General features: G+C 42.9%; 1 protein-coding gene across 1 annotated transcript in view; it reads right to left on the reverse strand.

Moving 5' to 3' along the window:
- Positions 1-27,470, reverse strand: part of LOC143962295 (complement C3-like) — a 324,990-nt gene that overhangs the window by 278,869 nt on the left and 18,651 nt on the right. Inside the window, exons 6-10 of the mRNA XM_077471597.1 lie at positions 23,388-23,503; positions 20,041-20,187; positions 7,143-7,346; positions 5,626-5,817; positions 744-893 (exon numbers count right to left, since the gene is read on the reverse strand). Of these exons, the coding sequence (XP_077327723.1) occupies positions 744-893; positions 5,626-5,817; positions 7,143-7,346; positions 20,041-20,187; positions 23,388-23,503 (809 nt within the window). The remainder of the gene's footprint in view (positions 1-743; positions 894-5,625; positions 5,818-7,142; positions 7,347-20,040; positions 20,188-23,387; positions 23,504-27,470) is intronic.

A 27,470-nucleotide genomic window follows, 5' to 3' on the forward strand; every position in this document is an offset into this window, starting at 1 on the left:
CAGCTCCCCCAGACTTACCATGGTCCTCTTGGCTGCTTCTCTCATTAATGCTCTCCGGCCTGTCAGCTTAGGTGGACAGCCATGTCTTGATAGGTTTGCAGTTGTGCCATACTCTTTCCATTTTCAGGTGATGGTTTGAACAGTTATCTGTGAGATGTTCAAAGCTTGGGATATTTATTTATAACCTAACCCTGCTTAAAACTTCTCCACAACTTAATCCCTGACCTGTCTGGTGTGTTCCTTGGCCTTTATGATGCTTTTTGTTCACTAAGGTTCTCTAACAAACCTCTGAGGGCTTTACAGAACAGCTGTATTTATATTGAGATTTAATTACACACAGGTGGACTTTATTTATTAATTAGGTGACTTCTCAATGCAATTGGTTTCACTAGATTTTAGTTAGGGATATCAGAGTAAAGGGAGCTGAATACAAAAGCACGCCATATGTGCCACTTTGTGTTGGTCTATCATATAAAATTCCAATAAAATACAATTCCATTTTTGGTTGTAACATGACAAAATGTGGAACATTTCAAGGGGTATTAATCGTTTTTCAAGGAACTGTACATCATTCCAGTTTATTACACATTTATACAGTATTTTTTTTTTTTTATTATGATTATAATAAATAAACAAGTTTATACAAAATCACTATATGTTCTATTTAGTAACAATAGATAAAGAAAATTAAAATTCCTTGAAATACTTATGCATTGAACAATGCTACATGCTATAGTTCTTACCTTACTCTGGGTTATCTTATTTTTCTTGTTTAATACAAAGACCGCTTTATCTACTGCCACTAATCCAACGTGAGAATCGGGATCTGCTTTCAGTGTCAAGGTTACACGATCTGACGGTGCTGCGATCTTCTTGTCGCTGTCCACCTCCAGCTAGTGTTGGATTCCAGGATAGAAAAAGAGAAAGAAAAAAAATACAATTTACTTAAGAGATGTAACCAAGTTTATTCTGGCAGACTTTTCTGCCATTCTTGTTATTATACAGCATATCGTAATAAACTGACCACACACTTTATAAACTGAGGTCCCATTCACAATATACCACACTACAAGCATAGAGCAGTCCATTCATTTCAATGGCCTGCCCTACATGTTCCAAACATGGCAAAGTAGATCATGCACCTTGAGTTTTGCAGGTTTTTAACTGTGGCCCTCTTACTACATATTCAGGATAACGCTAATGCCTCGTACACATGATCAGACTTTCTGACAACAAAACCATGAAATTTTGTCCGAAGTGTGTTGGCTCAAACTGTTCTTGCATACACACGGTCACACAAATGTTGGTCAACAATTACGAACATACTAGACGTACTATGTGGTTTTTCAGCTCTTTAGCACCACTCTTTGGGCTCCTTCTGCTAATTTCCTGTTAGTAGAAGTTTGGTGAGTGTTGATTCGTGCTTTTCTTTTCATGTTTTTTGTTTAGCGCTTTTCAGGTCATGCCTTTCAGTTCGTTTCTGAGTGGCCATTCGTCAACCAGACATGTTGCGGAATCGGAGGAGATAACGTGTTATTTATTATTGGCCTTGGAGTTATTGCTTTGACATTATTTTTTTGGTTGAATAATGATTTGATTTGGTATATTTTCTATATTTTTGGATGCATAGAAGGTACTTTTTGGTTAAGTTCTATTGTCAGATAGCATGTCTAATTTTTATTTTTTTTTTATTTTTAATGTAGAATAAAAAAATTGTGTAGAATAATACTTGGCTATGTGTTTTACTTCAAATGACAGTTTGGGAGTAGGCAGTTACATTTAAAAAAAAATACAATGCAAAATTGACAAGGGACACCAACATAGTTGTATCTTTGTTCTTAAAAACTATGGGATAATGGTGTTCTGGTAACTTGCACAAATAAAAAAACTAAATATAATAATATTATTCTTGAGATCACTAGAAAAAAAGCCTTTGAAAATGTGTTTGCAATAACTCCATCAGTATCACAAGCAAAGCAACTTCATTATTATCCCTTTAAAGAAGAAGGGAATTGTGCACTGCATTTGGAGATTTCATAATTTTCCACGTCACGAATGTTAATTCTCCATTACAAATGCTAGTTTACAAGACCACTTCTGCTTCCGAGCATGCCTGTTTGTACTTTGGGCTTTTGTCCAATGGACTTGAATACACACGATCCAAAAATCTGAGAACAAACATTTGTTGGGGGAAAATTTGAAGACATGTTAGCCAACATTTGTTGGCGGAAAGTCCGACAACAATTATCCCATGGAGCATACATGCGGTCGGATTTTCCGTCAACAGCCTGACATCCAACATTTCCCGTCGGAAAATCCGTTTGTGTGTACGGGGCTTAATGGCTCATTTACGCCTTGCTTCAACTTTAAGCCCTTGTACACATGGTCGGACATTCCGACGGAAAATGTCCGATTGGACCGTGTTGTCGGATAATCTGACCGTGTGTGGAATATCCGACCGACAAAGTTTTAGAGCCGGGCTATAAAATTTTCTGACAACATGATCCGATCGGACTTTGTAGAGAATTCTGATTGGACAAAGTGCCACGCATGCTCAGATCAAATTCCTAGACCAAAGCTATTGGCTACTAGCCTGAACGTAGTCCCATCGTAACGAAATAACGTCATCACGTTACGAACGATCGGGTTTTCTGACAACTTTGTCCGACCGTGTGTATGCAACACCAGTTTTGGACAAAATCCATCGGACAAAATCCGACAGATTTGGTTGTCGGAATGTCCAACCGTGTGTACAAGGGCTAACAGTTGAAAAAAACGGTGAAAAAATAATAAAGAACTAAAGTTACTATACATCCAAGCACTTAAATCCTCCCTCCAAAAAATTGTTGAGCCCCCACCCCGACATACACACACATATAAAAGTAAACTCATGTTGTTGGGGGCACCTACACATGAAAACATCAATTGCAATACACATGTGTAGGCAGGTACCTAAAATGTTATTTGTATATGCACTTTGGGTTAATGTCTGGTAGTTCATGGGTTAACATACTGTGGCGTGTCTCCAGTTTTTGGTCCGTGGTGCTTCCTGTACAAGGTATATACTGTATATAAGTCGTTGGAGGTAGAGCTTGGGTTGCTGTTAGTCATGGGGATTGGACAGAGGCCATACACATGGGGATGTAGATGTTGCAACGAGAATGGGGTTACCCCATAGCAGGACCCTGAAACGGGACTTGAAGCCATACCACTACTTGTTGAGAACCAACTCTCAGGGCTGGGCTTAGCAACTTCCTTCTCTGTGCTCAGGCTGCTCAGCTGTCGGATAATTGCCAGCACTCATTGATTCCTCAGTGGCTCACCTGGTAATCATGCTTGTCAGTCTTGCCTACAGTCAGTCCCTTATGGCTATTTAAACTGCCTTGTTCATTCCTTTCCTACCTTCATCTGGTCAACATATCTGGAGTTTCTCTGCTGTATTCCTGTTAAAAACTGTGCCCGGCTGATGTCCCTTCTGGTTCCTGATCCGGTTCTTCTGCCTCCGACTATGCTGATCTCTGGTTCCCTGATCACTGGTTTGTTTGATTACCCGATTTTGCTTCCGATCCCTGACTTATGTTTTGGTTACGTTTACTGATCTGTACAATTTTTTTACCATTACATTAAAAGGTGTGATTTTTACTCCATTTCTGTCTCAGTCTGATTCATGGTTCCTGACACCAACACAACCTAAACGTATGAGCACTACAGCACAACCCAAGTACCAGTACCAGTAGCAGTATAGCATGTATAAAAAGGAAGAATGTGTACTGCCATGATTATTGATATGTTGCCTTGCTGTTGTAATAACTAAAGAAGATTCAGGTAAAGAAAGTTCTGATGTAGTAAAAATGACTGGTCTGATTTACTGGTGAAAAGAGTGAGAGTGTGCTCCTACAGTGAATGGGAATGGGGGAAGGAGTATAAATTTTCATATTCATCTTCTGGGTAGAGAACAGTGAGAAGTAAAGGGAAGAAGGAGCAGCCAGCTCCAGAGAGGAGGAAGTGATGGACTGGACAGAGGGGTTCAGAAGCAATGATGGACTGGTGGCTATATGGTTTGCCCTTCTGAGTGGCAGGGTCCCTATATTAGGGCCCTGTGCATAACTGAACCCTCCTGGGGGCCTGGCCCGAACCACAGTATACATACTTTCCAACTTTTTGAGATGGGAAAGAGGGACACCTATTAGCAAAAGTATATAGGCATAGGACACACCCTATCACACCCCCTTAAAGGCTCAGCATACAAAAAAAAATGTTCAATCAAAAAGTGCTTTTTTACCAGTACTATTCCTTTATTATGGCTTTTGAAATGTACAAATGACAATGTATAAACTGGATGAAAGTTTTAGCACTGGGAAACACTTTTTGAAAGATAAATATTGCATTTTGTATATAACTATATAGATCAGACCAAAATGAGGGACAAATGAGAAGGAAAGAGGCACAGAGGGACTTTGTTCCAAATCAGGGACAGTCCCTCAAAATTGGGGACAGCTGGGAGCTATGAGTATACAGCAGCTTTCCTCCATGCCTAAAGAGAGTATGAGTAAGAAGAAGAGTGTATCATGTAAGGTGTAAAAGAGCTAGTGAAGAGAATCCATGCTCAATGTGGTATCTCTTGAAATGTCTATATAGTCAATTCCAGGACAGGTGTCACTGGTAAGTGAAAGGATGTTATCCTTCTGGAGTGGGGCCTGTGGAAATACGGCTATGAGGGGCACTAACTCGCACATGAAAGCAACACAACTATGCTAACACTTGACAAAAGTGATCAGAAAAATTCACAGTAATTCACATGTTCCCACATGCTAACACTTGATACATACAGTATACATATAGTATTGCCATTGGAGTCACAGTAATAATTCTATTGCCATTATTCATTGTTGACTCTGACCTGTGGGGGCCTTTAAAGTATCACCTATGGTAAAGATTTGAGGTGCCAAAGTTTACTGGGCGCACACAATTTTAAGGCTCGACATGTTGGATGTCTATATACTCAACAAAACTTCAACTTTTATATTTTACCCCAAAAATTGGTAATATATTGTTTTTGTGTGCCTTAAAATTAACTTTAGTGTATTTTTCTACAAAAATGTTGCATTTGATAAACTGTTGTGTTATTATTGTGTGACATAAAAAAATTGAAATTACAACTATTTTATTCTCCAGGTTGTCTGATTTCAAAAAGTATATAATATTTTAGGGGTTTTAAGTAATCTTCAAGCCTAAAATGTTTTTAATGTGTGCAAAAAAAGAAAGAAACTGTTCTGGCAGTGAAAGTACAGCCACCACTTTCCTTCCATCTCCTGCCCCAGGGACAAGGCAGGAACTGAGTTGATTTTCTTCACTTTCTGTCCTGATAATGTACCACAAATTGTGATGAAATCCTTACAAATTGAAGGGAAGTACGCGCTTATATAGCTGCCACTGGAACGGGTCTCCTCAAGTGAATAATTACCCTCACCTACAGTTGGCACTGTCAAAGCACATTTAGAAATTGCTACTGAATTGTAAATTATATAAAAAAAAGTGTCTTGACTTTTTAAAAATTTTGCACAATTCACAGGTGTGTTTTCTGCTATTCAAAATATTTCCTTCCATCCAAACTGGCCACCTTACCGTTCCCATGCATTCATCAACCACATCCACCCAGAGGGAATCCGACACAAGCTCTTTTTCAATGGTATAGTATGCCACAATACGAAATGATGGGATTAAGTCCTTTGTCACAATGAGTGACATAGAGACAAGGCCTTGGCCTTTATCTCGCTTCTGCTTGCCCACAGTCATTATTCTGCCTTTACTGAGGATCTGGGAAAAAAACAGTAGTCATTAGTGGAATTACATTTTAAGTTGGACCTTTCAGTAGTCTACATAAATAAAATCTTGACACTTCTCAATATAGGACACACATTGATGAGCTTTTATTCATACCAGAACTGATTCTCTTGTCAAACAAATCTACAGAAATTTAAAAAACAGCTTAAAGCAGGTTGATATGGCATAGAAAGAAGTCCATTGCTGATCAGAAATAGAGACCCTGAAGCCAGCTTTCATTTTTGGTCCAAGGAGATGCAGGCAGGGGATTCTCCACCACACAGCTGATATTAAAAAGGTTCAAAAATACTTGCAACATCTTTGACCTAATAGCCATGTGGCTATATTAAGTCAATGACAATGAAATAATATGACCATATAAGATAAATGATGTCACCAGCATCCACACTCCTTTGTAACATCTGCTGAAGGGTGGGTAATTCCAGTGTTCCTTTTCCAAACACTGAATCCAGCTGTCATTCTTGGTCCAACAAGATTTAGGCAGGGCATTCCCCGCCTTACAGTTGATTTAACAAAGGGTCAGGGATGGTTGTGACATCATTGACCTAATATGGCCACATGGCCATTTCATGTTAGGGTCATTGACCTAATATGGCCATGTGACAATGTTAAATCAATGATGTCACAAGCATCTCTGCACCTTTGTAACTTCAGGTGTTGGGTAGGAAATTCTCATGTTCAGGTCTAAAGTCAGCTTTCATTCTTGGTGCAATGAAATGCTAGTGGGGGGCTCCATGACCCACAGCTGATTTTACAAAGGGGTGAGGATGCCCAATACATCATTGACCTCATTGGCTGCTTGGTCATATTAGGTCAATGACACTGGTATATTATGGTCATGTGGCCATATGAGGTCGATGAGGTCATGAGCATCCCCACCCTTTTGTGTATAGGCAATATGGAAGAGCATGAGCCTTAAAGCGACCCTTGTGGTCCAGTCCAGAGAAAATGTAATTGGCAGGCAGGAGAAAGCATTTGCTAATTTTCCTCTCTCAGTGCTCATGTGACAGTACCATATGTGTATGGTTAAAGAAAATATCCTTATTGGCACTGAAAAATCTTATGCTGAAAACATTTTGTAAAGACCTTCCAAACTCTAATAAAACCCTGGTGATTTTGAAAAGCCAGTTAGTTCAACCAATAAAACAATAATACATAAACAGAAAACATCTATATACACAATCGTATACCCATAGTTGATCCAGAGGAAGGAAAAAACCCAAATGAAGCATTGTTCAATTTCAATTTGCTCCAACGGGGAAAAAATTCCTTCCTGATCCCTCAGAATATGAACTTACCAGATATGTAAAATACTGAACTTTGTCTTGGTCTGTAGTAGGGCTTGTCAATACATTAAAGTTTATGAAAAGTTGTTTGTTCGGCTTTGCCACATTGGTATTGATAGTCAAGTGCAGATAGTTTCCCTTTCCACTTTGTGGATTTATGGTGGCTTTCTCGGAGGCCTGGAGTTTTTCATCTAGTCCCCCTATTGTTGTCTTCACCTGTTAAAAGGGAAAGTTGATTTGTTAAAGAGGTGTACAAATCTGGTTAAAAGGATAGCACTACTTTCACAAGAAAAATAACACAAATAAAAAAAAAATGCTATATATTTATATAAATGTAGCGACCTCCCGGACCTCTGGAGGCCTAATGGGGACCTCCAGAGTCAGGGAGAGCTGACATCCTTCTCTGTAGAGTGGGTTACAAGGCATGGTGGGTGTAATAAGATGGAGTGATTGGCTCCAGACACTTTTTGAATGCAAAGATATTTATTGTCTATTGAACAAAAACTGTGGGAGAGAGAGGGTTATGGCCAGGACACCCTTGAGTAGATGCAATGATAATTGGCAGACTCCGAGACTTCTATAGGTAGATAGCTATACAGTGAAAGGCCTCCAGCCGGACACCACTTCTGTATAGGTAGGACAACAGTCTTTTAGTGTAGGTCTTCACTCACTGAGCACCCAGTCTCTCGATAGACTCTCAGACTCAATCACCACTGGATCCCCTGAGCTCTTCCTCTTCCATAACTCAGTATCTTCCTCAAGAACCCCCCCTGCTTCCCTGCTGGGTCCCTGGCTTGGCATCCACAGATACTCCTCAAGCTTCACAACTGCTGAACTGCTAGGTCCCTGGCTTGGCACTCACTGATGCTCCTCAAGCATCACCTCTGCTGTCCCGCTGGGTCCCTGGCTTGGCACTTCACCGTCCCCGGCTGGTGAGAAGACTGCTCTGGTACTGGCTCCAGCTTACTCCAAGTGGTCTCCGGTAACAAGGTGGTTGGTCCCTTAGTGGCGACAGCTTCCCCTCTACCTCTGACCACAACTGGTTCCCCATCCGCCTGTACCGTTACTCTTGTTTGGATTCCAATCCTGCAGTCCCAAACCTGCGCTGCTTCTCCTGCTTCTGGATAGGCACTCAGACAGCCTAGCAGCCAGCTGTCCCCGCAATAGGTCTCAGGCTTCCGGCCTAGTATCCGGGGCAGCATAACACACGTCCACCCAGACAGCTGGCACAGAGCACTGATCACCTTACTCCACCCAAATAAATGCTTCTTGCTAAGCCCTTGTCCATCTAATGTCACCAGCATAAAGCCACCTAGTGACAGAAGAGAGAAGGTGCAGCAAGTCCAGAACTAGAGAGGAATCAGTTCATCTGCTAACAATAAACCAGGGCAACAACCACCTGGCAAACTAAACTAGCAACCCTGCCTAAACACCAGGGTGCTACATCTAAATCATGTACGATTGCTAAACAAGTAAAATTGTAGTTGAACGTTTTTTCGAAAAAAAATCAATACGATGCGGCAACCTGAAGGCATTCTGTACATCGTTGGTGTATAGCACGCCCCCAGAAATGTAATTTACTCCTTGTGCAATTGGCTCACTGATTTTCCCAGAAGTCTTTACTAAGATACAATTAAGATTTTTGTCATCCACTGCAGTAAGAATTTCAGTTTTGGTGAGATAATCCCGGAGGGTAACATACTTCTAAAGGGTTGCAGACCCTGCTACTTCTTTCATCAGAAAACTGAAAGTGCACCATGTCATTATAATGGACCAGGCTTCCTTTTCAGAATCAGTCTACAAAGTATATGGGGGTTTATTTACTAAAGGAAAATTCACTTCACACTACAAGTGCACTTGGAAGTGCAGTCGCTGTAGATCCGAGGGGGACAGCAAGGAAAATAAAAAACAGCATTTTTGCGTGTACATGATTGGAGGATAAAATCAGCAGATCTTCCCCTCAGTTTTACAGTGACTACAATTCCAAGTGCACTTTCAAGTGCACTTGTAGTGCAGAGTGGATTTGCCTTTAGTAAATCAACCCCATGGTGACATAAACAGCTTTTTCTTTAGAACAAAAAAGAGTAGGACTCTGCTGCAAAGTTTGTTAAAATCCCTGAAATGTTCACTGATAACCCAGCAGAGGTGACAGAGAGCCAATTCACAACCCACTGTGACACTCAAGCAAATGCCCTTCTATGGGTGGGTTGAATGAGCACATTTAACGTCAGCAGCTCCTGTTAACTTTCATTAAGATTTTTCAACTTTTGTGTGGGGATGATCCTCCTTATATCTCATACTGAAGAGGAAAGAAAGTAGCAAACCACCAGCATGACCTTTTCTGTCATTAGGAGAGTCAAACACCATTAGCATACCTCCCAACATTTTGAGATGAGAATGAGGGACACCTACTAGCAAATGTATGTCGGCATAGGAAACACCTCCTGCCACACCCTCTTAAAGGAGAATTAACCAAAAAAAAGAGGCATAGTTAGACTTACCGGAGATGGTATTTCTAAGAGCCTTTCAGGACAACCTTGGAGAGAGTGCAGCTCCGCCCCTTTTCCAGGAAACACATGCCGCCTTTAAATCCCTCCTCTTCCACCATGGCCTCAGTTATTGTGGTCTCCGACAACTGGAAAACAAAGAACAGAAAACCACAAACAACCATGATAGACACTTACACCACTTCTAAGATACAAAGGGAGGGAAATAGCAGTTGTCCTGAAAGGCTCTTAGAAATACCGTCACCGGTAAGTCTAACTATGCCTTTCTCAAATCGCCTTTCAGGACATCCTTGGAGAGGATAACCGAGAAACTTACCCTAGGGTGGGACTACTGCCTGCAGTACCTTCCTGCCGAAGGCTTGATCTGCGGCAGACAGTAAGTCCAACCTGTAATGTCGGAGAAATGTTGAGTAGTTGGACCAAGTATCCGCCTTGCAAATTTGATCAGGTGTAGCACCGGCCCGTTCAGCCTAGGAAACTGCCGTTGATCATGTGGAATGAGCAGCAATACCTGAGGGGGGTATTTCTCCTTTAGCTCCATAGGCCTCTGCAATTGCTCATCTAAGCCATCTGCTCAGTGTGCTTTTGGAAGCTTTCTCCTTTTTACGAGGGCCTGAGAAAATCACAAATAGGGCATTTGATTTTCTAAATTCCTTTGTGATTTATAAAAATTGAAGTAGGCATCTCCTTACATTCAAAGTATGGAAAGCTTCTTCTTCTGTATTGGCAGGAGTTGAAGAGAAAGTGGGCACCACTATTTCCTGTGAGCAATGAAAGTTTTAATAAACTTTGTGCAGGAAAGCTGGGTCTGTCTGAAAAACTACCCGGTCTGGAAAAACTTTAAGAAAAGGTGACTGCCAGGGCCTGAAGCTTACTGACTCTTCTTGGCGAAGTAATTAAAAAGATTGTTTTCAGAACTACATTTTTTAATGATGCTTTCTGTAAGGGTTCAAACGGTGTCCCCGTGAGACCCTATAAAACGATAAATGAGTCCCAACTGGGAAAATTTGAGGGCCACCGGCCTATTTTGTGCTAGTGCCCTGAAGAGTCTTGAAATTAAAGCTTCTCTGGATAGAGTTTTTTCAAAATAAGCTGAAAGAGCCACCACCTGTGTTTTTAGGGTGCTGGCTGCCAATCCTTTTTCCATTCCATCATGGAGAATTTCAAGGACTGATACAACGTTTTTTACCTGAAAGCTTTTTGAGGTACAATAGGAATTAAACTTCTTCCAGACCTTCAGGTATATGGCCTGAGTTACCTCCTTTCTGCTGGAAAGTAGGGTCTTTACTAATTTATCAGATTTTAGGAGATCTTCCTCAGAAGTCAATCAGTTAGATGTAACCGGTCTGCTTCCAGACGACACACCAAGCCCTGTGTTAGAAGGTCCTCTCTGAGAGGCAGCTTCCAGGGAGGTTCTGTGGCCAAATTTAGTAGTGTTGCGAACCAGGGTCTTTTTGTCCAAAAGGGCTTGACCAGGATCATGTTGATCAGAGGGAAGGGGGAAAGGCATAGCACTCTCGGTGAAGAGAAAAGAAGTTCTGAACCTTTGAGATTCGATTGGCTGTCGAACAGGTCTACTTGGGGCTGCCCCATGCTCGAGATGGAGATCATCAGAAAAAACTTCCTGATTCAGCCTCCCCTCTGCTTCCACCATCCTCCTCCTGCTGAGTAGGTCTGCTAGCAGAATCTGAGAACCCTTTAGGTGAATTGCCGACAGAGAGGCCTCCCTGCTTAAGCACGTATGCTACAGCAGTCATATTGTCCGAAAGGATCTAAACGTGATATCCCTTCACCGTTGGATGAAAGGCTAGAAGACCCAGAAAGATGGCTTTTAGTTCTCGTCAGTTTGACGACCTTCGGGCTTCTGTCTTGGACCAAGCACCCTGAGATGTTAGACCATCCAGGTGGGCTCTCCAACCCCAGGAACTTGTGTCTGTTGTTAGACGTTTGTCTAGTGGAAAGACCCTTCGTCAGTCCCTCCACCACCAAAGTGTTTGTTTCACCTTTGAGGTAAGGCTGTTCTGTTTTTCCAGTGAGACCTGATGTGACCATGTCTGTAGGATGTTCAACTGGAGTGGTCTGGGATCGATGCCGCGAGAAGTCCTAATACTGCCATGGCCAATCGGACTGAGATTGAAATTTTTTTTAAATTTGTTTCACTGCTGAAAGATCTTTTCCAACTTCGCCTGTGGTAAGAAAACTTTCTGGAGCACTGAATTGATTGTATAACCCAGGAATAACATTTCTTGACTTGGTTCTAGATTTGACTTCTCCAGGTTGAGGACGCACCCTAGGTCCCTGTGGTGTATCTGTGATATCTGAAGATTTGTCACTACCTGCTCCCCGGAGTCCGCAAAGAATAACAGGTCGTCCAGATATGGAATGACTGATATTCCTCTTAACTTTAGAGGCTCCAGGGCTTCCGCCATTATTTTTGTGAAAATCCTAGGTGAAGATGAGAGTCCGAAAGGCAGAGCTTTGAACTGAAGATGCGAAAACCGATGACCCCAGGTTGACAGCTAATCAGAGGAAACGTTGGGAAACCTGGGCAATCGGAATGTGTAAGTAGGCATCCCTCAGGTCTAGGGATGCCATGAAGCAGTCTGGAGTCAACAGTTTTGTTATTAAATGCATTGTGTCCATGCGGAAATGTTTGTAACGAATTGATCTGTTTAAGATTTTTAGATTCAGGATCAATTGATAATTCCCAGAAGGCTTTTTTACCAGAAAGATGTGGTAATAAAAGCCTCAGCCCTCCTGATGTTTCGGGACCTGGACGATAACTTCCTGCTGGATCAGATCCTGTAATAGGCTCATCATTGCTGAAGCTTTGTCTTGGTCTCTTGGAAGGGCTGTAATGTAAAACCTGCTTGGAGGAGGCTCTGGGAACTCCAGACTGTATCCCTGAGCGATACCCTTTCTTACAAACAGGCTCTGAGATGTTCTGTTCCATTGTATGAGGAAGGCAGACAATCTTCCCCCTACTGGAACAAGACTATCACTTGCTTTTGGGTGGCTGGTCTGGGGGAGATCTGAAAAGAACTCCTCCTCTACCCTTACCCTTTTTGGGGGCCCAACTGTTCTTGTTATCTTCCCTACCTTTACGGGGCTGTTGAACAGCACAAAAATTATTTTTAGCTGTTTGCTTCTATATGGTGGGGAAAGCCTTCTTCTTGTCAGCTGTCCTATCCAAGATTTTTTCCAGATCTGGCCCGAAAAGAAGATCCTCTGAGAAGGGTAGGCCACACAATTTAATCATGGAGGCTGTGTCGCCTGACCAAGTTTTTAGCCAAACAGCCCATCTGACTGAATTCACCAGGCCTGATGACCTGGCTGCCATCCTAATTGATTCAGCCGAAGCGTTAGTCATGTATTTCACTGTTTTCAGGATTAACGGAAAGGACTCTAAAAGATCTTTTTTTGATGTCCCTGCCTCAACATGACTCTTCAGCTTTTCAACCCAGCATTCTAGATTTCTTGCCACTACCGTGGAAGCCATAGCTGGTTTGAGGCTGGCTGATGCAGAATCCCATGCCTTTTTTAAGAGGGAATCTGCCCCTTTATCTATTGTGTCCTTGAGCACTCCCATGTCCTCAAAGACCAGGTCCGTGCGACGGGACACTTGTGAAAAAGCAGCATCCACTCACGGCTTTTTATTCCACACTTCAGACTCTTTGTCTTCAAAGGGGAACCATCTCTTATGGGTTTTGGAAAGGAAAGGGCCCCTTTCAGGATACTTCCATTCCTACTTGATCGTATCTGATAAAACTCTATGGACTGGTAACACCCTGTGTTTGGTGTCATCTAGACCCTGATACATTCTATCGTGGACAGACAATTGCACTTTATCTTCTTGAATGTCGAGATTCATGTAAATTGCTTTTAAAAGGTCGTCCACGTCTTCTAAAGACAGCTTGTACTTGGAACTTTGGCTGTCGCCTTCCTCTTCCACCTCATTCTTACTTGCCCCCCCCATCCTCTGAATCTACAACTTCCACAGGCCTAGAGGTAGATGCCCTGGGACTAGATGGTGGTTGCTGAGTTTCAGTTTGGCTTGCTGGACTCTGGACCAGCAGTGTATTGACTGAACTTAATGAACTTGTGAGTTCATGTGCAGAGGAAAACAAGTCTCTTTATTGCTGAGATGTTTCCTCTTCAACGAGATCCTTAATGCAGGACCTGCATAGAGCCTTTTGCCAAGAGTCTCTAAGGGGTTTTTGCTTGAAGGGCATTTCCTCTGACTTGGTGGGTTCGAATGTTTCACCTTCACTAGCACTTTTTCCTGAAATGAGAACAGTGGCGTCTCACTAATGCTTAACACATTTTTTGTCTTTTAGTGGCTCAAATCTCAGACCAACACCAAGAGAAAAAAGAGAGATATGCTCCTCAGTGTAACCAAAATCTAGCAACTTCCACCATCAGCCTACAGGGTCCGAGAAAAGTAACCTCTGACCCTGCAGTAACAGGCTCCCTGTAGGGAGGAACATGACAAAAGAACAAACCATTACAGCCCATAAGGAGAAGAATAGAAGGCACCGCTGTACCCCTCTTACCTGGGCCTGACTGGTGCCTGTTTCCACCATTGCTGACGGTCGCTCGTCCATTTTACAGAGAGTGCAGTGGGGGGGGGGGGGGGAGATTATTTCTCTGTTTATTTAATATATCTCAGAATATTTCTCAGTTCCTGGCTCTAGCATCATCCACGCTGGCCGGAAACGGAAGCACCGATCGGTTGACCCGCCCCCTAGCCTCTGTGTTCCAGGCAACCGGGAGCACTTGCCGCCACACCCACACAGGAAACCCCGTCACTGGCCGTAACATCACCCGCCTGCCAGGACCCGGAACCGCACAATGCGGAGAATGCTGCCGAATAACGGCGGAGATCCGTTCAGCTACCTGAGCCATACTGCAGGCTCTGGTCAACAGAGATGCCATGACCTCTTGCTGGCCACTGCTCCAATGAGCTGGGAGAGACCGGAAACTACGGAACACCCCCCGCTCATACCGAGAGGGTGCTGGGATGGTCTCTGCACTCCAGGCAGAAAAAAACGCTATGAGGTAAGCTCTTTCCCCTCCACCCTGGAGGGAGAGCAGCCCCCCTGGTTCCAGCATGTACTTCCACCAAGGCGGAGGAAACACAATAACTGAAGCCATGGTGGAAAAGAAGGGATTTAAAGGTGGCATGTGTTTCCTGGAAAAGAGGCGGAGCTGCGCTCTCTCCAAGGTTGTCCTGAAAGGCGATGTGAGAAAAAAAAGGTTAATTAAATCCACAAGGGCTTTTTTTTACCACTACTACCTTTATATTGGCTTTTACAATTTACAAATGCAGCAATTTAGAATTCGTATGAAAGGTTTAGCACTGGGAAACACTTTTTGAAAGATAAGTGCATTTTATATACAACTATATAGATCAGACCAAAATGAGGGACAAACGAGGGAGAAAGAGGGACAGAGGGACATTGTTCCAAATCAGGGACAGTCCCTCGAAATCAGGGAAAGTTGGCAGCTATGCATTAGCACTGCCTTATGCTGTTAGAGCAAGGCAAAATGTTTCAGCATCAAAACAAAAACGAGTGCAGGCAGCCACAGCCTAAATAGAAAACCCTGTCCACTACCAGCAAGCTGCAGAGAGGAAACCTTGCTCTCTGTGTTAAAGCAGCGGCCTCTCTACACAGGCCCGCCACACTCCAAGTTGAGTCAGAGCTAGAGCTGTCAAATCAATCGTGAATGCAGGCTTTGCTGATTGCAGAGCCAATGGTCTGACTCATTAGGGGGTGCAGCTAGACAAGAATAAGGGTCCCAGTGTTCAGCATGCTGATGGGGAATAATTCCCCCTTAACTCCCTTTGTGAGCCAGTGATCAAGAATGACTATGCAGATCAAATTTTTTGACTTCACAGCTGCAAGCTTGCCCGGTCCAACCCAGCCAACCAGAATTTTCACAAAAAGCCATGGCGCCTGGCTGGGAGTAGCTCCAACTTGAAAAAGAGCACCCCAATCTTCAGGTTAGGGGAGTTAATTTTTCTTCCTTTAATTTGTCTTTATATTCGCCTGTTGTATTGTATGTCATACTCTATCACTTTATTATGGGCTGTTATACAATATATAGCACCTCCTGTTTATTTATTCTGTTGTTGGCTATAAATGTACAGCACACTCTTTGTCTTCAGATCCGTGCACCCGCCCCTGTATGCATGTCAGATTTTGACATGCGACTGTGCCTGTTCAGCCGCTGCATTTGCATCCAGTTCTATAGGCTGCCAGCATGCAGCTCCGAGGAGGAAGAAGAAATCAGCACCAGTCTGAATGAGCCCTTATGTATTGACATAACTGCTGAATTGGCACCAACCAAAGGCAGCGCAACTCTTCAATATAACACAGAAGTTGAATCCAATGCAATTCATATTCTTGCAGTTTATAGTATGTTTTTTTTTCCAGTCTATTGAAGAGCAGGGCTGGACTGAGACAAAAATTTGGCCCTGGACTTCATCCAGACCGGCCCACTCCAATTTTGCAAACACGCACAAAAACAGTATGCTGCACACTTGTACGGGCGCACGGCCCGGCTAGACACATAGCAGGTGTATGCAAATTCAGAAGCCGACAGTACACTGCTGGAGGGCTTTGCTTCAAAGGTAAGTTTGTCATGTGACAATAAAATCGGGCTTGTTTAGGTCCAGGCAGCATGAAAAAGGAAGATTTGCTTACTTGATCCTCCATCCTGTTAGACTGGACCTCAGAGTCTTCTACCCCCATGCTCCAAGGTCTTCTGATGTCATCAAGACTGATGCAGAAACCATAACACCAATTTTTCCCACTGGGCCCCCTTCATTCTATAGGGTCCTTCTTTTAGGCCCCGTACATACCATACAACCCCCTAAATTCCATAGGGTCCTTCTTGCCATTGGGGCCCTCTTTATTCTATGGGGTCCTTCTTCTAGACCCCCTACATGCCATACAACCCCCTACATTCCGTAGGGTCCTTCTTCCCATTGGGGGCCCCCTTCATTCCATAGGGTCCTTCTGATAGGGCCTCTACATCTCAAATCTTTATTCCTTAGGACCCCTTCTTCCCAAAAAAGCCTCTTCATTCCATGGGCCCCCTGGTGATCTTTTATTTTCCAGCCCCCCTCTACCCCCTGGTGTCCCCCTGTCACCTGCACAAAGCCTGGCTCTGCATTATATATTTTAAAATAAACAGCTAATGCGCACACCTATTTTTGATCAACCGCAGTAGTGAGAAGCTGCCAACATCAAACAGGTTAAAGAGGAAGTAAACCCTGATGAGTTTACTTCCTCTTTCATTCCCTGCAAAGGCAAAGCATAATGGACTACTATGCATCGCATAGTAGCCCATTATGTGTCACTTACCTGTCACGCTGTCCCCTGTAGTCCGCCGCATCCATCTTGTTGGTGGGGTCTCGCAGCTCCGCCGCTGTCATTCGGCGAAGCCGCTATGACGTCACTACCGCGCATGCGCACGGGAGCCGACACGCGCGGCAGCTCCGTCGCTGAGAATGCAGCGCTCAGTCCGCCTGCGCGCCGCTGTCTACGCCGCATGCGCCGTAGACAGCGGTGCCCGTTTTCGGGCAAATATCTCCAAACCATATAGGTTTAGGAGATATTGCTTGGACCTACAGGTAAGCCTTAATCTAGGCTTACCTGTAGGTCAAAGTGGTTTGTAAGGGTTTACAACCACTTTAACACAAACCCACAGATAAATTGAATATATAGTAAAGGATGTGACGCTAACCAAAATAACATCAAAAATCCATTTGGTGCAAATAATGATTCAAATAATACGAAAAATCCAACATAGCTAAAAGTACATCAAAAGTGTCAATTAATATTGAAATGTGCATAAAAAAAAATTCAGCAAAAAAATCATATATAAACCATGCTTATAATTAAAACCATTTTATCCAAACTATGTCCTTGGTATTAAAGTGCAAAAAGAGTGCAAAAAAAAGGGGGGTTTTTAATTATAAGCATGGTTTATATATGAATTTTTTGCTGAAAATATTTTCATGCACATTTTAATATTAATTGACAGTTTTGGTGAACTTTTAGCTATGTTGGATTTTGCATATTATTTTAATCATTATTTTCACCAAATGGATTTTTTTATGTTATTTTATTTAGTACCACATCCTTTGCTTTATATATATATATATATATATATATATATAGATATATATATATATATATATATATAGATATAGATATATATATATATATATATATATATATATATATATATATATATATATATATATATATATATATATATATATATATATATATATATATTAGCCATATTCTATATACAGCTATATACACAGCTATATACAATATATATATATATATATATATATATATATATATATATATATATATATATATATATATACAATATATATATACAATATATATATAGAGCCATGTGCTATATACAGTATTCAATGGCTGTTGCTGGGCCGGCAGGTTACCTGGACGGGTTCCTGCAGCACCGCCATCCTCTGGCCTCCCTCGTCTGCCGGGGACTTCTCTGCCTGTCGGCTGCTCTCAGGACATCACACGGCGGCCCCCGACTCATTTAAACTCACAGCGTATGTTACGGCGGGGGGCGCTGGAGATAGCCGAGTTTTGCTTGCTGAAGTGCTGTCGGAGAGGAGGAGGGGGGGGGAAGCCGAGCGGTGACGGAAAAGGACGACTGTGGGCCGGAGGTGGCTGAAGATGTGTGAAGTGCCAGTGTTCTGAAAGCGTCGAGTGGGGGCAGAAAGAGCCGAAGTGCGCCGCGCTGCGCTCGGAAGTACAGTGGTCCTCAAATTAATGGCTGCGCGAGTAGCGCAGCCATTAATTTGGCAGGCTGTCACTGAAACCGGCCCACTGAGCCATCAGCCTACCGGGAATCTCCAGGTAGTCCCGATGGCCAGTACATGCCTGTTGAAGAGTAAGACAATGACTTTTCTAAGCCCTGTCTTTGCAAAGAGCTAACACTGACTGAAGGAATATGGAAGAAGCATAGAGGGTCACATTAGTGATGCCTTATGAGGAGTTTATTATGAGTAATCACCATTAGCAACCGGGAATATTTGTAAATATATATGTATATATAGTTTAGAATAAGAAATAAGATTAGTGTCTATGAAATATTGATGTGGGTAAAGGGTTAACCTATCTAGATGTAGATATATGACAGGCTTTGGGCTTGAGAATCTAATTCATTCAACAGTTCTTTTTGACTTGCAGGAATGTTAGGTGTGTGTGAGTTATGGGAGATGCTCTGCTATTTATTTGTCGTAAATTCAAATGCAAGGAAGAGATACCATCTGAGTTGAATACTGTAGTGGAGACTTGACGGGGCCAAATTCATTAGCTAGGTAAAGGCCTTTTAGTCCCCTGTGTTAACCAACCCTTTATTCACTTCAAAGGGTGTTTGATATGCTGAGAATATTTCTTTCATCTGTTCTGGAATGGACAATTTGCCCCGGTTATGACCATGCATAGTTAAGTGCCCCATTCAAGAGAAGGTGATGATTAATTTCTCTTCAAACTAATTATCTCCCCAAGAGAGGAGGTGCTAGTGAGGGGCTCAGCTATGCTAAATTAAGGGGAAGGGGTGACTGTCCAATCTTGGAGGAGGTACGCCAGGAGGGAGGAGAGGGGTAACAGAATCACCAATCGGGGGGCCGGGTTCAAGTCAATGTGAGATGGGCCTCTATTAGTATGATATCAGAATAGAGGAGAGGAGTCATGAGTCTGACGTGGGCCTAAAGACATTACTACCGGAAAATATCAGGTCAGCTCCCAGCACTTATGTATACCTGCTTGTCATATGTTTGCTGTTTGTATTTTGATGAATATACTCTGTATTCTTTTATTTTAACCTAATATTTTCTTCCTTGGTGTAGACTATAGACTATAGATGGTTGTGTATTAGATAGACTTTCAACTACTCATTAATAAATGTTGTTATTGTGTTAAAGCTTTCACTCTTGGTCAAAGAACTCCCATTTAACCCAAATCATATCTTTGAGATATTTCATCTTAAATATAATAAACGGGTTACATTAGGGTTGAACTTACTAACATTAAACAAAAGGGGAGGACAGAGGGAGATACCAAATCACATAAGTAAACTAATTGTAGTGACCTAAAACCATCACAGGATGTCAGCATTCTACAGAAACCTGATGCAGTTCAATAAAGCACAAAATTATATATATATATATATATATATATATATATATATATATATATATATATATATATATATGTGTGGAAGAAAACAAAACTATTCAAACAATCTATTCATATGAATGGGTGTACTGATTAATATACCAGTTGTTGACAACGGCAACCCGTGTACTTCCCTAAGGGCAGTTTTCCTCCAAAACTTACCGATATTTCCAAAGGCTTTTTAGTTGAAGGGGTGTTTACTGCCAACTTAGCTGTTCCATCTTCCCCAGTAACACCTGGGACTCTTCCTGGGTTGGCCACTACTGGAATTCTATTTGCTGGTGAGCCATCTGGGTTTGCAACCAACACCTAAAAGAGAAGAAAAACGCATTCCTGGTGCATTAACCTTTACCTCAAATGTCCAGAGAGGAAAAAAAAGGATGGGAGGATTCAGACCAACTTGTCTTCACGTCAACAAATTGTCAAATCTGTCATAATTTGGTTTGTTTTACATTGTTGATCTTCAAGCCCTTTTTTATAGATGCTCAAGCTATGCCTTCAATATCTGGATGGATGAAAGCTACAAAGCTGGAATCACTTCTATGCAAATAATATATATTTCTAGCAACCCACTGGTCTTCACATCAACACATTGCTATCCCTGTCAAAATGTTGTTTTCATTATATTGCTACTCCACAATCCCTTTTCTATGTAAAGGTAGGTAGAATCGAGCGAATGATATCCAGTGAATGTGCTTTGGAAGATGCGTTTGTAAACCTTTATTGAGAGTAGCAACAAGTAACCAAATCAATGTGTTTCGGGTGAACAAAGTTTCCCCCTTTGTCAGGGCTTTTGCTGCATACTAATTGCTACATAACTTGGTTGGAGGCCAAGTTGACAAGAGGGTTTGCCTTGTAGGTCTGGTCCGAGTACCCCTGAATGTGGTGACAGAGGTACAAGGCTCAAAGAAGCATGGGTGCTAGTTGCTTGATAGCAAGTAATTTCGTAGGACAGAGACGTAGTCAAGGCAGGCTAGAGTCATATGCAGTGAGGCAGCAGTGTGGACAGGAAGCAGGCAGAGCAAGGTCAGTAGCAGGCTGAGGTCAGTACCAGGTAAGCAGGAAGAGCAAGGTCAGAAGCAGGCCGAGATCAGTACCAGAGAAGCAGGCAGAGCAAGGTCCAGGAGCAGGCCGAGGTCAGTACCAGGGAAGGAGGTAGAGAATAGTCAAAGCAAGGTTAGGAATGAGCTGGGTCAGCAATGGAAGATCAGTCAGCAAAAGCAGGAACACAGGTCACAGGAAATCTGAAGAACATAGCATTTAGCACACACCAGGGTTTCCTTTAAACAGGCAACTTGGCGCCTAAGAGCATGGAAGTCTGCGCCAATGCACGCTGGCACACAGAAATACATCTATGTGTCAGTGCACTCTGGATATTAGCCAAAGCTTGTCTGCTTGCTAGTACATGTCTACAAGCACCCAGATAGCAAGCAATTGTGCTGCAAGTTTTGTTGTGCAATAGTCATCCCACCACAGGGGGTCACTGTGACTTATAGAGCTCTTGCTGTAGACTCACCACTGCAACTTTTCTCGTGTTTCAGACCTGCCACGCAAATTTCCTACAAATTGGAAAAGTACCAACTAGAACTTGTGCTTCAAATGCCCTACATGTGTACAATTTACCAGTGAAAATTTGCAGCAAGTCAAGAAGACATACAATGCAACACTGCCACAAGTTTGTGGCAGGTTATCCTTGCTATCTGGGCATTAGCTGCACGGGAATTAGCATTAGTGGCACAAGAATGAACATTAGCTGTAGCATTAGCATTAGTATTAGATGTGCGAGTTTCGGTCCTCTGACACTAATAATAAAGAGGGAAACATCCAAAACAGGTGTGTCTGTAATTCAAAGATCAAATGGATGGAGGTTAGTTGTGTTTATACTATGCTACCTCTGTATGCTGCAGCAACGCTGAGGAAGGGGGAGTCTTTGTTCCTGCAAAACGTGTTGGCTTGATTACTTGTTCCTACTCTCAATAAACAATTAAAAACTCACCTTCCAACTCATATTTACTATATATTGGATGCTTTTGGTACCTACCTTTACAAATACATGCGGAAACTAACTTAAGGTTGCACCCATAGGTAGCAGCCCAAGCCCCAAAAAGGGCTAATTTCCACCTTCTTTTTTAAGTGGTAGTAAACGCTGCAATTTTCTTTTTACCTACAGGTAAACTTATAATAAAGCTTACCTGTAGATAAAATGAATATCACCTAAACGTGCACCGTTTAGGAGATATTCTTGCGAGCAGCAATTGGTGACGTCGCCGTCACAATGCGCTCTGAAGGAATGTCATTCTCGCATGAAGTGACATCATTGCGGTTCGGCTAATCAGATGCCTGGATTAACCAAACCTGGAAGGAAGACTGGGTGAAGATGAAAGTGCCAGCAGCTGTCATACAATGATACAATGCCTCCTCACCACCTTTCAAATGCGCTATCTAGATCGCCATGTGAATCGCTCTTCTAGAAGCAAAGCAAACATGTAAACAAGGACTTAAACACTTTTAAAGAACACTTTTTAGGAATAAAGCTTAGTGAAGTTGAAAAAAATAGAAAAGAAAGGTATTAAAGCATATTTTAAAACTCAATGCAGCTTGAGAATGCATGTCAACGCAAGTGTATTTATGTGCACTTAAAGAGGAAGTAAACTTCCATCTTTTGCTTTTACCTATAGGTAAGCCTAAAATAATGCTTTCCTATAGGTAGTGTAAACATCTCCTAAACGTGCACTGTTTAGGAGATATTTTGTTTATATGCAGCCAGTGATATCACTGGTGCATGCGCTCTAAAAGAACGGCCACCAGTGCTGTTTTGTCATGAACAGCGGCTCCACACACATGCATGGGAGTTACGTCATTGCGGCTCTGCCCAGTCACAGAGCCAAAGTCCGCCAACCCGGAAACAAGATGGTTGAAGATGGGAGCCCCTGCAGTGCTGACTTCTCGGCGCTGGAAGAGCTTCATTTTCAGCACATACTAGCACATTATGCCTTTACCTAATAGATCCTAAAATGAACAAAAATTATACAAGAGTATAAAAAAATAATGCAGGCAGCGTGCTCCATTGGAGGGATCTACCCAGTCTGGAGTTGGGCATTATGACTGGATTCTGAAGGACCAAATGACTAGCTCCTGTTCCTCACATATTATTCTGGGTAGGTGGGAAGTTAGGAAACTCCTTTGCTTTGACCTGCATATGCAAAGAAGAGGTTCAGGTAAAGTGATATTAAACAAAATCCCTATTCTCCAAACATAATCTATATACATCCACTGCCTAATGGCCCTAAAAACTAATGTTTTATTATATAATTTTATTGTATTTTTCATGCCTTCTTGTAATGTCCTCCATGACCTCCCAACCCTCTTTTTTGTCTTACTTTCATAGCCTTGGATCCAACCATGTCTGTCACTGCTCATGAACCTCTGTTACATTTCTAAGCAAGCAAACAAATATGATACAAATTATTTGTTTCATAAATTAATATCTGTTCATGTTGAATACGAACCATTAGATCGAAGGGCATTCCAGGTTTGAAGTATTTGGATGTCCTGGTTAGGAGGATTTTGTATGCAGACTTAACAATATAAATGTTGTCCAGTTCAGCTTCCACCCAGTCACTTCCTGAAATATACACATTTAGATAAGTAGCACCAGTCTGTTGCCATAATTATGGTTGTCTTATTTTTTTTCTCTCATTGATGTAAAAAAAAAGTCACTCCGACTAATGCACGTACACAGGCCCAGATTTACTCCCTTTGCCGCCCCAAGGCCGGGTCCTTCAATGCCCCCCCCCCCCACACACACACACACACACACACACCACCACCACCATTCTCATCCTTTATCGATGACTGCTACAATAGATCAATTAAAAACATATCTCCACACACGAGAACACTGAAAATAACTGCCTTTAATTGTACAGACTGAAAATACTCTGTAATGCAGAAAATGCCTTTAATAGATTATAGCAGTAAGAAACTCCCTACAATTTTTTAGTTCTAACTTTTCTTTTGGCAAACTCATCGATAATATCTTCGTAGGACAAAGTATTTAATAGTTCTGACTCTATGGCAAGTAAAGCTAAACTGTTCAGTCTTGGCCCAAAGATGATCATAAATCATCAAACGCTGCCTCTGTGCCAAAACGCTGCCACTGTGCCCATCAAACGCTGCCACTGTGCCCTCAAATGCTGCCACTTTGCCCATCAAACGCTGCCACTGTGCCATCAAACGCTGCCATTGTGCCCTCAAACATTGCCACTGTGCCATCAAATGCTACCACTGTGCCCTCAAATGCTGTCACTGTACCAAATGCTGCCACTGTGCCAATTAAACGCTGCCACTGTGCCCTCTAACGCTGCCACTGTTCCATCAAAAGCTGCCACTGTGCCATCAAATGCTGCCATTGTGCCCATTAAACGCTGCCACTGTGCCCATCAAATGCTGCTACACTGCCATCAAATGCAGCCAGTGTGCCCATTAAATTTTAAATCTTTCTACTTTTCCAGTTCTACATATGGGGTGCGGAAGCCAGGGGAGGACAAAGAAGACCTACCTTTTCCTCCTGGCCAGCTCAGCTCCGAATCTGATCAATACCTCCACACTGCTGCTGCTAGTTTGACTTGCCCCCACTCCACCATGCTACGATCAGACTCCTCCTACCAAGGCCTCTGTTACTCCGAGTCCAATCACGCTTGCGTGCAGGCAGCATAGCAAGGGGTGGGGCCAGAGTATCAGTGGAGCTCAAGGCCATGCCCACCCGCATCCCACTACTTGATCAAATAAAAAGAAGCACTGGCACTGCGTGTGCGTACTGCTCATGCTGGCTGGCTGATGACTGTCTGTGATAGACAGTGGGGATTTTCAGCGCCGATTTGCAGGCAGAACATGGGCTTAACCACTTCAGCCCCGGACCATTTTGCTGGTCGAAGACCAGACCACTTTTGTGATTCGGCACTGCGTTGCTTTAACTGACAATTGCGTGGTCATGCGACGTGGCTCCCAAGCAAAATTGACGTCCTTTTTTTCCCACAAATAGAGCTTTCTTTTGGTGGTATTTGATCACCCCTGCAGTTTTTATTTTTTGCGCTATAAACAAAAATAGAGCGACAATTTTGAAAAAAAATCATTATTTTTTACCTTTTGTTATAATAAATATCCCCCCCCCAAAAAATATAAAAAAAACATTTTTTCCCTCAGTTTAGGTCGATACGTATTCTTCTACATATTTTTGGTAAAAAAAAAAAATGCAATAAGTGATTATTGATTGGTTTGCGCAAAAGTTATAGTGTTTAGTAGTCGTTTTATGGCATTTTTATTAATATTTTTTTTTTTTACTAGTAATGGTGGCGATCAGCGATTTTTATTGTGACTGCGGCATTATGGCGGACACATCGAACATTTTTGACACATTTTTGGGACCATTGTCATTTATACAGCAATCACTGCTATATAAATGCAGTGATTCCTGTGTAAATGACACTGGCAGTGAAGGGGTTAACCAGTGGGTGGCAGTGTAGGGGTTAAGTGTTCCTAGGGGTGTGTTACTAACTGTTGGGGGCTGGGCTTTAATTTAGTGAACACTGATCGCTGCTCCAATCACATGGAGCAGAGATCAGCATCACTAGTTGCTAGGCAGAACGGGGAGATGCTGTTTACAACGGCATTTCCTCGTTCAGCTGCCCCGTGAGACGATCGCGGGTAAGCCCGTGGTGATCGAGTCTGCGGGACCCGCAACCGGACTTATGGGGGTCCCAACCAGCACGCGAGCGCACCGGCGGCGGCGCGCTCGCAATGGCAGGGCGGCAAATTTAAAGGGACGTACAGGTACGCCCATTTGCCTGCCCGTGCCATTCTGCCGACGCACATCGGCGTGCACTGGTCGGGAACTGGTTAAGGGGCAGCTCTGCTTGGGGCTCCAAACAGTGAAAGGGCCCTGGGCAGCTGCCCCGTTTGCCCTGCGGTAAATATGGCCCTGGCGGGTGGGCGGCCACAAAAGCCAAGAAGTCACCGCAGGAGCGGTGCCGCCCCTGCACCACTGCCGCCCCGAGGCCTGGCCTCAGTGGCCTTGTGGGAAATCCAGCCCTGCACGTACACGATCGGAATTCTCGTCGGAAAAGCCTTGGATGGTTTTCCTATGGAATTCCGTTCAAGCTTGTGTTGCCTACACACGGTCACACCAAATTCTGACCGTCAAGAATGCGGTGACCTACAACACTATGGCGAGCCGCGAAAATGAAGTTCAGTGCTTCCGAGCATGCGTCAAATTGTTTTTGTAATTTTGCGCGTCAGAATTGCCACAGATGATTGTAATTTCCGATAGAAACTTTTTCCGTCTGAAAAATTGAGAACACGCTCTCAATCTTTTTCTGGCCAAAATTCCACCAGCAAAAGTCCGATGGAGCATACACACGATCGCATTTTCCGACCAAAACCTCACATCGGTCTTTTGCTGGCGGAATTTACGATTGTGTGTACACGGAATAAGAGTGACATTTTAGTCCCTGACTTCTTATCAGTGGTGTATCCCCCATGGGTGCAATGTGTGCGGTGCACATGGGCCCCAATGGAGGTAGGCCACTGAGCCCTTACACATTGCACAACAATTGAAATGATGTTCAGTTCTGTGTCTTTGCTGCAATCGTGGTTGTCACTCATAAAGATCTATTGAGAGCTTGTGTATGGGGCAGAGATCAGCTGCTGGTCTCATGCTGGCGTGGTTCCCTGTTTCCAGAGAGGGGAGCACTGAGATTTGCCAATGCTAAGGCCAATTACAGTCCTGTTGGTCCTGCCTACTGGACCCTGGAAGGAAGAGAGCCCACATTGAGTACAGAGGGGACCAAAAACAGGATAGATTGGTAAGCTGTGCAGGGGAGGGCTCTGTGCCTGTATTTTAGTCACTTACTGCTAACCTCTGAACATTGTGCCACTTACTATATTGACCACTGCACTCTGTGTCACTTATTACTGATACCTGAGCCCTGAATCACTTATTACTAACCCCTGAACGCTGCGTCACTTACTCCTGACCCCTGAACTCCGCATCACTTACTTCTGACCCCTGAACTCCGCATCACTTACTCCTAACCCCTAAACTCTGTGTCATTTACTACTAACCCCTGAACTCTGTCCCACTTACTACTATCCCCTGAACTCTGTCCCACTTACTACTAACCCCTGAAATCTGTGCCACTTACTCCTGACCTCTCTGTGTCAGAATTTATAATTGTTTTATTACATTTTTACACATTTAAAAAAAATCTTACATACTTTCCAAAACAATTTGCAAATCATTCATAAAAGTACAAGACATTTTTGAATAAACATAAATACTGCCGCCAAAAAAAAAAAATGGGGGGGTTGGGGATTTTCAAAATCAGTATCCCTACGTAACCTGTGTCTATTTATCTTTACTTTTAGGGAAAGAGAGAATCCAATCTCTCTATCCCAGTAGTGTCCACCTTCAAATTGTGCACAAACAAAACAAAAAAAAGAGAAAAAAGAGGAGGGGTTAGGGAGAGAGGGAATTACCCCCCCATCTCCCCCGTGAACTACATTACCCCACTGTGAACCAGTCTATTCTCTTC

The sequence above is a fragment of the Lithobates pipiens genome, unplaced genomic scaffold, assembly GCF_037356315.1.
Source record: "Lithobates pipiens isolate NorthernLeopardFrog02 unplaced genomic scaffold, aLitPip1_a1.2 Scaffold_8, whole genome shotgun sequence".
Classification (NCBI taxonomy): domain Eukaryota; kingdom Metazoa; phylum Chordata; class Amphibia; order Anura; family Ranidae; genus Lithobates; species Lithobates pipiens.